At 42.1% G+C, this 11,901-nt stretch overlaps 2 protein-coding genes across 2 annotated transcripts; one reads left to right on the top strand and one right to left on the bottom strand.

The window, feature by feature from the left end:
• The first annotated feature begins 1,802 nt into the window (after positions 1–1,802).
• On the top strand, positions 1,803–6,692 carry pnn (pinin, desmosome associated protein). The gene is made up of 9 exons (XM_085342633.1): positions 1,803–1,925; positions 2,336–2,416; positions 3,455–3,526; positions 3,806–3,881; positions 3,989–4,083; positions 4,231–4,306; positions 4,443–4,598; positions 4,843–4,981; positions 5,091–6,692. Exons 1-9 carry the CDS (start codon positions 1,813–1,815, stop codon positions 6,245–6,247), a joined length of 1,965 nt encoding a protein of 654 aa, XP_085198759.1. The 5' UTR covers positions 1,803–1,812; the 3' UTR covers positions 6,248–6,692.
• Positions 6,693–8,332: 1,640 nt separating this feature from the next.
• Positions 8,333–11,643, bottom strand: gemin2 (gem (nuclear organelle) associated protein 2). Its single transcript, XM_085342870.1, has 10 exons — positions 11,393–11,643; positions 11,157–11,241; positions 10,418–10,507; positions 10,201–10,260; positions 9,944–10,060; positions 9,478–9,522; positions 9,315–9,383; positions 8,969–9,079; positions 8,745–8,803; positions 8,333–8,560 (listed from the first exon to the last, which is right to left on the bottom strand). The coding sequence occupies exons 1-10, from the start codon at positions 11,515–11,517 to the stop codon at positions 8,521–8,523; spliced, it is 801 nt and encodes a 266-aa protein (XP_085198996.1). The 5' UTR covers positions 11,518–11,643; the 3' UTR covers positions 8,333–8,520.
• Between the last annotated feature and the right edge of the window lie 258 nt (positions 11,644–11,901).

An 11,901-nucleotide genomic window follows, 5' to 3' on the forward strand; every position in this document is an offset into this window, starting at 1 on the left:
ACAAAATGTGCAGGCGTTCACATCTAAATTAAATTTCCGTCTTAAGAATTCATTGGTTGGATAAACCTCATTAATGATTTTAAAGTGAACCTCTTTTGCTTTAGGGGAAAGAGGAAGTGAAATATACTTTTTTCTTATCGCCTTAACCTCCATGGTCTCAAATTCTTTAAGGATATAATTTCTTTTAACCGGATTAGGGCAAATTTCGTTTATCAAAATATTCCTGATCACTTTGTTTGTAAACCTGCTGTCACCAAATTCAACTCCAGCTATGCAGAGCTGCCTCAGTCCAGGAGAAATTTTAGAGTGCACAATATCTTCTTTTATCATTGATCTCAAAGGGACTGGAATGGCTTTCACTAGGGATTTATATCTCTTAACAGTACATCTTACATCAAATTTCTCACAAAACGTCTCATGCTTTAATAAGACCCCATTATCATCCATAAAATGAGCTACAGCCCAAATCCCTTTAGATCTCCATTCATCCACGTACACAGATTTCCTACACAAACGGATATACCTGTTGTTCCATATAGGGGTATTGTGAGGAGTAAAGTTATGTTTGTAGATTAATTTCCAGTAGAGAAGGACCTGCTGATGGAAAGCTGAGAGTTTAACAGGTAACGAACTGCAATCAAAGTCACAACGTAACAAAAAGTCTATTCCACCCATTGTGCCAAAAATCACACTGGGAATAATGTTCCAAAAGGAATTTTTGTTCCTAATGAAAGATCTTAACCATTTCAATTTTAGTACACCACTCATAACATCAAAGTCAATGGCATTAGCCCCACCCTCTTCATAATAGTCCATGTGATGGGTGACTGGGGTCTTTGATGATTTTCCCAGCCCTTTTCAGACACCGCTTCCTGTAGATGTCTTTTATGGCAGGAAGTGGTGCTCCGGCGATGCGCTGGGCAGTTTTCACGACCCTCTGCAACGCCTTCCGGTCCGAGGCAGAGCAGTTCCCGTACCAGACTGTTATACAGTTGGTCAGGATGCTCTCGATGGTGCAACGATAGAAGTTCACCAGGATGTCTGGGGACAGGTGGTTCTTCCTCAGAGTCCTCAAGAAGAAGAGGCGCTGGTGAGCCTTCTTGACCAGCTGTGGCTCCAGCAAACATCAGCTGATACTTGAAATTAACATTAAAAAAATTCTACCGACAGCTGATCAAGCTCAAACGTGCTGCCGTTGTTTAGCGCGACATCTGCTGGTTCTCTCTTTCTGGAGAGAAAAGCCGATCAGCTGATCATTGATCAGTTTCATGATTGAATTAGCAATTTTCTAGCTGAAGTAGTGATGAAATCACGTTCCCTTTCACCTCAACTTTAAATTTCGACCTCCTCTGCTGTAACTGGTCAAGCCCAGAGTCGATCATGACCAACTGGCCAATCCACCACCATTCATTTATATCGTTAAAAAAATAAATAAATAAATAAAACCCCATCGGCCCATAAAAACGAAAAATCACGAGCGGCCCACCGGGCAAATGCCCGATGACCAGTCCAGCCCTGTCAGCCCTGCAGTGGTGAATAATCCGCTGCTTCTTGCCTTCAGTTGAAGGCCGAGCTGAATTTAGTTTAATCAATTTTAAAGATCCTTCTAAGGCTGGGAAATTAACTTTATTTCAGATACACGCAAACACGCCATTCACCCCCGATTTTAGAACCAATACATACACGTTAGTAAGCATTATCCATCCCCGACCAGAGGGTGGCAGTGATGCGTTGATGAAGAGACAGGATGAAAAAGAAGTCTAGAAGTAGAAGAAGAGGACGAAGACGTGATTCGCGCTAACTGGAAGCAAGATGGCGGTGGCAGTGCGGAGCTTGCAAGACCAGCTAGAAAAAGCCAAGGAAAGTTTGAAGCATGTGGACGATAATATTCGTAAACTGACCGGACGTGATCCTAATGAATCAAGGTAAAAAGCTTAACTGGTTATTTAGTTTTTTAGCGAGTTCCTGGAGTGAAGCTGGAGAGCTGTACTCAGTCGACGCGTGCTAAATTAGCGTGGGTCGGCTAACCTGCAAACAGCACCGCCTCATTGTTTTGTGTCGCACATATGTTTTTACCATCCTAATTTATTCGCATCAAACGAATAAAAATGAACCAAATCAGTGACTTCTTTAAATATTGAGTTGGGACATTAAATCTGGTAGATGAACAGAGTCGAGGCCCTGCAGGAGGCGTCGTCCGGGCGGCACATCACTTTGTCTTGCTTAATAATACAACGGTTCTGCAGCAACACAAATGCATAATGTTAACGTGAGTCTTATTTGTCAGACTGTATTCTTTCTTTTGTGTTAACCTCGGTGTCTGCTGTGCTTGCAGGCCGGGTCAGATCCGTCGGCTTGGAGGCCCCATGGCAGGCCCTGGAGGAGGTGGTAGAGGCAGAGGAATAAACCTGCTAAGGTAAATCTTTGCGCCCCCCCTCTCGAAAAAAAAAAGCTTTAGATTTTCAACTTTAGTGTGTGATCTGAAAAGTATGTACAACAGTACTTCACCCCACCCCCACCCCTCACACATCTTCCACATTGTATTAAATGTGAGACTTGGCGTCAAGTCACTTCTTAAATAAGCCTTGTTTTGCTATTGTACAAATGGTCATACATGGTCATACATGGCCTTGCATTCTGTAACCAGCAACAAACCAGTTCAAACCTTCACACTTATAATCATATTGATTTCATCAGTTAGACATTAAAAGGGGGAATTGTTGTGATTTTTCTTTTTTCATTTTAACGGCTATGGGGAAGTTAATTATCAGAAGCAGAAACTATATAACTTTACAAACTGTAATGGACTGAGAAGCTGCCCCATTTTGCAGGATAATTTGCCTTGGGGGTTTTGTTTTTAAATGTGAACCATCCACACCCACTATAACCGAGTCCAAGAACAAAAACATGGAGTTGGAGATAAATGTTAATCACATTTGTCTATGATGTTTTTATGATTCAGTCTGTAAAGGAACCACTGGTGTTTCAGTTAAATGTTCAAAGAGGGTTTGAAAATTGTTGTTTTTGTCTTGATGCATGCTCAGTCGTCCAAGTAATTAAATCCCAGGAAGTTGATTGTTCATCAGGGCGTTGTTTTTAGTGGGCGAAACTTTTGGCCGCTCATTCAAGTGATTTAATATGCAAAGTGCTATGACCACTTAAGGACAATGAAACTGATCTCAGGGCCCATTGTTGGTCCTTAACGATAGTTTTGGTCATTATGCAAATAAACAGTTTAAAAGGTTGGGGAAACCTAGAGTGAGCTCAGTCTGAGCTCAGTCACTTGGATGAGTGAAGCATTTCTCCGACAACACGTCCAGATGAACAGAATCAGCTTCCTTGGAGTTTCTTTGTGTCTCTCCAAAAAAAGGTAGAATAAATTATTTCAACAGTTTAAAATATTTAAAAATTCAGTCTGTGCATTTCTAAAGTTTTCCTCTTTGTCCTCTCTCAGACGCAGTCTCTCAGACATGGGAAGCGGCGGCCCTCCTGCCAAGCAAAGGGACATCGAAGGAGCCCTGCTAAGGTGAGATCTCGACTTGAAATATAATATAGTGATTGGGTAGTTTCTAGTTTTGGAGCTTGTGTAACACATTTTACCTGAAACCCTTCATTTAATATTAAGATTATTTAACAAGTGTAAGAAAATATGGTTCTTGTTTGGGGTGGGGGGGGGTGGTATTTCTGCACATGTGAGGCATTATTTGAATTAATTCTCAGCTTTCTGTAAGTTTTTTTTTTTTCTCCCTTGTCTTGATTTCAAAGTACCATCTCTTATGAGTATTTGATCTTTGTGTGGCTGCAGGCTGGCAGGGGACCAGAGGGCCAGGAGGGACATGCGTCACGACAGCGACGCCGAGGATGACGATGATGTCAAAAAGGTAATTTTGTCAAAAATACCTGATCAGTATTTGCTTTCTCACAGTGGATTTTTTTCCTGCTTTGAAGTGATAAAAATCCTAACATTTGCTTCTTGTCCTTCCTTCAGCCGGCGTTGCAGTCGTCTGTAGTAGCTACCTCCAAAGAGAGAACGCGCCGAGATCTCATTCAGGACCAAACCATGGATGAGAGGGGAAAACAGAGGTAGCTCTTAAACTCTAGTTTTACATTCAGAGTTGGTTATTAAATAGCCTGAGCCATGATTGGTTTAATTTCATCTGGCAAATGGCAAAACGTGTCTACAGCTGAGAATTAAGTGTGTGATGGTGTTGTTTGTGTTGTCTTGGTCAGGAATCGGCGCATGTTCGGCCTGCTCATGGGGACCCTGCAGAAATTCAAGCAGGAGTCAAATGTCTCTTCAGAAAAGGTGAGGAATAGATTCATCTTTTGCTTGGTTATGAGAACAGTATTTTTGAAAATATAGGTTTCTGTGTTGATGAAGTCATAAATTCCATGATTTTGTTTTCTTGTTCTGCTTCATATTTCTTTTTGTCATCCTGTAGCAAAAGCGGCGTTCTGAGATTGAGCAGAAGCTCGAGGTTCAGGCTGAGGCTGAGAGAAAGAAGGTGGAGAATGAAAAGAGGGAGCTGTTTGAGGAGAGGAGAGCCAAGCAGACAGAGTTGAGACTTCTGGAGCAGAAAGTGGAATTGGCTCAATTGGTAAGACGGTGTATTTGTTTGAAAGTGGGACTAGCATGAAAGTGGTGGAGTTTTGTTTATTTTTAATGAAACTGGATTTACTGATTCGGCCAAACTAAATGTCTATTTCATTTATCACTGCTTAATTTTCACACCAAATTGTAATTTGATAAACATCTAATTTAATACTTAGTCTTTTAAAATCTTTTTTTGTAGCTAGAATGATGGGAAATGTAAAATCTTTTTTTTTTTTTCCCATCCAAAGCAAGAGGAGTGGACCAGCCACAATAATCGCCTGGTGAAATACATTCGCACAAAGACCAAGCCTCATATCTTCTACCTGCCTGGAAAAATGTGCTCCGCAACACAGAAACTCCTCGATGAATCCACCAAGAAACTAAATGGTGAGTGGGAATTTATTTTTGGAAGTGCACTGACAGTGTTGTGGCGGTGTTATATAGTCACAGGGGATCTGTCTACTAAATAACATGAGGATTTTTTTTTTCTCAACAGCTGTGTTTGAAGAGAGGTGTGAGGCTTTTGCTGAACACCTCAGCAAGATGGAGTCGCGTCCCCGTCGACAACTAAACCGCGAACAGGACGGCAACACAGCGGCAACAGGGACGGAGCAGCCGGAGGAGGGTAAGCCAGCAGGTCAGGTAGTCAAAGTGACAGGTAATAAGGGCAATGTAGAGATGGAAGAAGAGGAGGAAGATGAGGAGGAGGAAAAGGAAAGGGAAAAGGAGAGGGCTAGAAAGGTGACAGAGAAGGAGGAAGGGGAGAAGGAAGTGTCTAAGAAGGTAGAGGAAGAGCAGGAAGGGATGGAGTTAAGTGAGGAGAAGCGGGAAGGAGAGGATCAGAAGAAGGGAGACAAAGAGGGTAGTCCAGAGTCAGAGGAGATGGAGGTAGAGCAGACAGTAGAGGAGGAGGACAGGGGTAAGGATGTAGGGGTGGAGATGGAACGCAAGCAGGGGCCCACAGATCTCCAGGACAGCAAGTCCTCTGAACCAGCTGTAAGCAGCCAGGAAGCCGAAAACACCAGCCATCAGCCTGAGCCCAGCCACGCTGCTGAGGAACCAGCAGCAGAGTCTCCTGTGAGCAATGGGGCATCTAAAACCCCAGAACCCCCGTCAGCCCCTAGTGTGCCTGCACAAGTGTCCACAGTCCCTGGCTCTACGGTCCAGGACTCCACAGTTGACAGACAGGCAGTGGAGGGGAAATCGCAGGAGGAACCCCCACAAAAACTACCTGCTTCCCAGGAGGTCCCTGTTACTGCCCCAGCTAAGGAGGACAGCGGCAGAGGGAGAAAGAAGGAAAAGGAATCGAGGAAAGGCCGCAGTCGCAGTAACAGCTCTTCCTCTTCGTCCTCTGGCTCCTCCTCCAGCGGAAGTTCCTCTTCCTCCTCCGGGTCCAGCCGCTCCTCATCATCCTCTTCTTCCTCCTCATCCTCATCATCCAGCAGCCGCAGCCGAGACAGCGGCAAACGCAAGAGGAGGCCCTCAGATAGAGACAGGAAGAAGGGAGACGAGAGGCGAAGCCACAAGAGAGGAGGGAGTGGCGGAGGAGGGAGGGACTCGAGGGGATCGAAGAGGAGCGAGGAAGGAAGGGGCAGGTCGTCCCGGAGCGATAGGGAGCATAAAGATAGAGACAGGAAGGACAAGCGACGCTAATCTGGTTCTTTTTCAGCTTCTGTAAAAACTGATGGAAAATAAGCTTCCAACTCTTTACTTCCAACATTAACTGTTTCCTCATAAAATAGTTTTGACATCAGGGGGTCTGCTGGTGGCCAGTTCCTCCATCTTTAACTTGGAGGAAAAAGAGTCCATCTCTAATTGAACCCCTTAAACAGTAAAGGTGTAAATTCCAAATGATTTATCCTTAGTCTCAGATTTGGTCTTTACACAGGTCTTTGTGACACAGTGAAGAAGGTTGTGAATGTTCTCTTTTTCATCTTAAGCATAATGAAGAGGGTGGGCTCTTGATGGTGGTCATTCACATACATTACTTTTGTTTCATGTTGTTGTGACAACACTGTTTATTCCCATTTATTTCCACTGTTTTCAACAATGTCAAGCGTGATTTGCTCAAATACTGGATTGAAACTTTTTTGCTGGGGTGGGGTTAATGACTGATAATCTGCTTCAAAATAAAGTTGAAGTAGTGAAAATATGCTTGTTTGTGTGAATTCTTATTTGTTTTTATTTATTTTTAAATACATCACACTCTTCAGTTTATTGCACAGTTCAGGCAAAAAATATCCTCAAAATACAAGTTATACTTTCCTAAGGATGTGCGAAGCGCCAACAGTGGTTAAGTTCAAATACATGTACTACAAAAACACAATCATGCTTATTTTAATGGCGTGGAACTGAATTAGTTTTCAAGCATGTAGTTGAACCCTGAAGATGTTTGATCTAGTCAATCTTTTATTTAGACAGCCAAATCACAACAACAGCTGCCTATAGGCACCTTATATTGTAAGAAAGATCCTACAATAATACATACAGAGAAAAACTCAACAATGATATGACCCCCTATGAGCAAACACTTTGGTGACAGCGGGAAGGAAAAACTCCCTTTTAACAGGAAGAAACCTCCAGCAGAACCATGCTCAGGGAGGGGTGGGGCCATCTGCTGCGACTGGTTGAGGTGAGAGAAGGAAGATGGGATAAAAGACAGATTAGGTGTATTTTGTGGGTAATCAGCCCTAAAATGCAAAAACTCATTGGGAGTGACCAACACAAGTAGAGCAAAAAAGGCAAGCCTGAGATGGTCTGGGTATGTGCAGAGGAGGGATAGATGTAGAAGGCTGAGCTGCAAATAAGGAGGAAATCCAGGAGACCTCAAGAGAAGATTCGTGGATGTAGTGAAGGAAGCCCTACAAAACATGCAGAACTGAGTACAAACTATGTCCATGTTGTTTCATTTATTTATTTTTTAGAAACATTTTTTTAAAGTATCTGGGAATTTTTTTTAATTAGGAACCCAAGTGTACCTGATTGGATTTGTCATTGCAGTATATTTGGTTCCACTGTATATCCATGAGGAATTGTCATGTCTAAAGTCATTCTTAAATTGTCATTTTTAAAGAATCTATTTGACATGATCACAAGGGCTTGATGACCAGAAAAAGTGTAATTAGCTTGAGAAAAGAAGGCAACAAGACTTCTTCACGGTTGTGAAGAATTCCAGGTACTAAACACTTAGTGGGGCATTATGCCCCTGAGGGTCGTTGACACACTATTGATCACAAGTCATCTCAAGTCAAGGTGAGAGTCATTGTCACCTGGGATTAAATGGCCTGCATTTGTATAGCGCTTTACTCAGTCCCTGAGGACCCCAAAGCGCTTTACACTGCATTCAGTAATACACACATTCACACACTATTAAGGATTAAGGATGAAACCAGTGTGTGAGGCCTTGCCCCACCCTATCATGAGCTATTAAGATCACTTGAGGCAATGTGTGAGGGGGTTGAAGCACCTGGGACTGTATTGTAGGTGGCTGATAGCTGGAGTCGTTAGCCACCACACCTGTTCAATGATGGTTGTTCACAACAGACATGGCCATAAAATGACCTGGATGACTGAGAACCTGCATACACATAATCAGCAATGATGTGTACACACACACACACACACACACACAGTTTTCTTACAAATCACAGATAATAGAAAACTTTTATTTAGAGCTAAATTACACACATATAAACGCACAAAGAAAAGCATAAACCTGTTTGAAAAAAGTAGCCCTGATCCTGCTGCATTTTCTTGTAGTCCCTGTGTGCCAGCGCTGCTCTGTGCAGGTAACCAAATACCTTACAAATAAAAACATGTGTTTTTGTAATCCAGTCTCTTTGTTTTCGAACTTCAGCTTTCACTGCAGCCAGACTTAACAATATGATCCTCCATATGTTGGTGAGGTTAAACAGATCAGGTTGGCTTCACTCCTGCTGATCTGCCAGATCATTCTGTTCAAAGTACCTGCAGTAAAAACAAAAGGAAGTAAGTATAGCTGCATCCTCTGTACACATCCAGACAGCAATATCATGGTATCATCACCCTGAACAATTTAGACACTGGTGGTAAAAAAAAAAAACAACCAAAAAACATTTAGGGGTTTTTCTCTACACAGAGTTCCATATAAGAAAAATACAGAGAACCTTACCTGGCAACAAGACAGATGAGCAGGTTGAGGGCGGGTAGTTTATCATCTTCCTGGCTGTCCTGTGAAGTCATGCAAGCAGGGAAAAGACTCAGAGTAAATAAAATCAAATATCATCAAATTTCAACAAAAAACGAGAAAAACATGGCCTGCTGTGGCCGTTTCAAGCATGGAGTGATAGCACATAGAGATAGTGCTTTACAGGAGATGGTAGGATTGTGGCCTACCAGCGTGCTGCGGAGCTGGGCGCATCTCCGTGCAAGCTGTCTGATGGATGAGTGAGCTTCGGGCAACAGAGGCTTTTCCAAGCAGGCCAATAAAGCATACAACCAGCGCCCCTGGAACAAGAAGATAGACTGCAAACTCAAGTATTTCACAATAACTGCAGCCAATAAACCATCACCTTCTATATCTGAAACATAAGACAGAAGCTGAAGGAATGTTTGGTTTCATGATATCTGTGCGGAATGCATAGTCAGCTCATATCTATCTTGAATGCAACACAGGATGACTATAAATGCGTGTGGAGTTCGGAATCAGCATAAAAATGTGGTGCTAATACATCAAACTCACCAACTGTGGAACAAATTCTCGTTCCTCGAACCAGCCGATGAGGATTTCCAACACCATCAGCACTGTAGACTGTAGACAGGTGGGAAAACGCAAACACACATATCTTCTAATCAGGCTTTGACTGGTTTAGAACATCTTGAATGTCTATAGAGGGATCGTTTACCTGATTTAGCCTGCTGATGATGCTTAGGAAGGGAGGGAACCCCATCTGAACAGACAGAGAAATGCTGAGGTAAATAGAGCAGTACACATTTTGGATCTGAAAAGTAACGCCGATGCTGAAGTGCTTTCACTCTAAATAAAAACACTTCCGTTTACATAGAAATCTGTGGGAAAATGGCCCACAACTCCCTGATGACTCAGTCACTAGTTTCAGCTCACACTGAATACAACATGAAGTGATTTTTTTTTAATTATTGGCATTATTAGGAAGATTTTCAATCACAGGTTGTTACTTGTAAGTGTGTGGTTTCAGGTCCAGTTTCAGTGCTCAGTTGGAGGCTTTGTGACAAAACCTCATTAACCAATAGGTGATAGATGTGACCGACAGCTTCTTTACTGTCAAAAAATCTTACAGATTGTATTCATGATGACACAAAACATTGAGATATAGCCATTACATATATAACCTTGCTATAGTCCAGTGCTGGCTCTGGTTCTGCATCTGTGTGGGAGGATGAAGTGCCCAGATAGACCTTCTCTCCTAAACAAAACCTCTTCCAACCCTCCTCATCCGTTAGCTTCGGCTGTAACATACAAATACGAGCATACATAAAATTTTAACATGAATTCTGTTTTTAAGTTTGCCTCTTGGAGAAAGACAAAGTATTTATTTGGTTATTAGAGGAAAGCATTGCATGCTGAAGCATTAAAATTTACACATTACCATCAGCACGTTGTCATCTAGAGTTTGGCTGGTCCAGTGTTTCCTGTGCCTTGTGATACTCTAAAGGAAAAAAAATGTTGTAAATGTAAACAAAAGTTCATAAATTGTCAAATATCCATTTGTACAAATTTGTGCGGATTTAGACCTACAAAAAGTTTTAGTGAATTCTGTTAGGCTTCGCTATTCTATAATATCATAACAGCAAAAAGGCTCTTACCTGTCTGACTTCAGAGAAATTGCTGACTTGTTGTTGTTGCCATCTTAGACTTGGGGAGAAACCCACTGGAGCAGCATGACACCCTGCCACCTAAAAACCAGAAAACAACCCCACAAAAAATGTAACTGAGAAATAATCAGAACAGATGAAGCATTATTGAGATGTATTATGTTTTATTTTGTATAGCATCTTCTTTTCTTTGCCAAATGAACTGCTGTATACTGTTTACATGATCAACGTAAAAATCGAACACAGCACAACATTTTTCAGAGCCTATCATTCATTTCTAACTGTGCAGTGAAAACTATGAAAAGATATTAAGAAAGATTCGTACAGATGTGCTCAGAAGTTTCCATCCACTCATCGTGGGTATGAATGTTTTGACCCTTTGTGGATTACAGAAAATCAAAAGTAAATTAAAACTTGTGCACCCAATTCTTGTTTTTCAAGGTTATTGAAGTGAATGCTTTAAAATCATTCCATCCTGAAAAAAAATGAAAAATTCAAAGAAATCATTTAAAAGCCCAACATTATGAGGACATTCACACCCATGATGAGTGGGACTGACTGCTCACATCAAGGTAAAAATACTTGAAATGCTTTGATTTGCAGACACCACAGAGTAACAAAGCTAATGAACCCTGTCACTATCAGGGTCAGGGCTTTGTCATTTCCTTTAATTTGTCATACATCTGCAGCATCAACCAGTCTCAATACATTTGCCTCTCAGTTTACTCACAGATGCATTCACTGTTTGCTTCTTCCTTAGTTTTTTGGGGTCAATCTGAGCGACCACCACCTCTGGGCACAATGAAGCCTCCAGCCTGTCCAAAAGGAAAAAAGTTCATTGAAGCAGCCCGACCACCTCAACTAATACATTAACACACCAAAGAGAAAACAGGCAAAGAGAATCTAGGAGTTAATTAGACGCGAGCATTAATAAGAGGTGTGTTCTTCAGGTTGCGATGCACTTACTGGACCTGTCGGAGGTACTCCTGGGGGTTTCTCGGCGGTCCGCTCAGGTCCAGGTCGCCCACGGTACCGGATCCACACTCCATGGGCAGCAGTCTCGGCATTAACTCCTCCACGTCTGACTTCATTGTGACTGAATGTGTAAGCTCGGCTAGCTTTTAACTAAATGAAGCAGTCAAGCTCAATTAAAAATACGGACTCGCAACGGACCAAAACACTAAACTTTTACCAAGAGTAAACACAACCAGACTAGACCGCCATCTCTCTCGCAAAACAAACGCATAGTGATGACGTCGTCTTTGTGCGCGCGTTTGCCTTGTTGCCACAGCAACAGACCAGCTGTCAGTCCTGGAGAAAGGTCGAAAATAATGGAGTGGGTCTGTTTTAAATTGCCATGGCGTTTACCCGGAACCCCGTTTATGTGTGCACGTATTAAAATCTCAATGAAATATCAATTAAAGCAATTTTCCATTAATATCAAGTCTTCTAATGAAATAGAAACCTTTGACCAG

The sequence above is a fragment of the Diplotaxodon limnothrissa genome, linkage group LG19 (assembly GCF_057381915.1).
Source record: "Diplotaxodon limnothrissa isolate DT_005_m linkage group LG19, D_limnothrissa_male_GT1.1, whole genome shotgun sequence".
Taxonomy (NCBI): Eukaryota; Metazoa; Chordata; class Actinopteri; order Cichliformes; family Cichlidae; genus Diplotaxodon; species Diplotaxodon limnothrissa.

What these genes read in the sequence shown, in the direction of transcription:
- pnn (XM_085342633.1), top strand. Translation starts at nt 1,813, where the DNA reads ATGGCGGTGGCAGTGCGGAGCTTGCAAGACCAGCTAGAAAAAGCCAAG. An exon ending in GATGAGAGGGGAAAACAGAG is followed by an intron (nt 4,084 to 4,230) that starts GTAGCTCTTAAA and finishes TGTCTTGGTCAG; the next exon opens with GAATCGGCGCATGTTCGGCC. An exon ending in CAAATGTCTCTTCAGAAAAG is followed by an intron (nt 4,307 to 4,442) that starts GTGAGGAATAGA and finishes GTCATCCTGTAG; the next exon opens with CAAAAGCGGCGTTCTGAGAT.
- gemin2 (XM_085342870.1), bottom strand. Translation starts at nt 11,517, where the DNA reads ATGAAGTCAGACGTGGAGGAGTTAATGCCGAGACTGCTGCCCATGGAG. An exon ending in CAGCACTGGACTATAGCAAG is followed by an intron (nt 9,523 to 9,943) that starts GTTATATATGTA and finishes CTGTCTGTTCAG; the next exon opens with ATGGGGTTCCCTCCCTTCCT. An exon ending in CCCAGCTCCGCAGCACGCTG is followed by an intron (nt 8,804 to 8,968) that starts GTAGGCCACAAT and finishes ATGACTTCACAG; the next exon opens with GACAGCCAGGAAGATGATAA.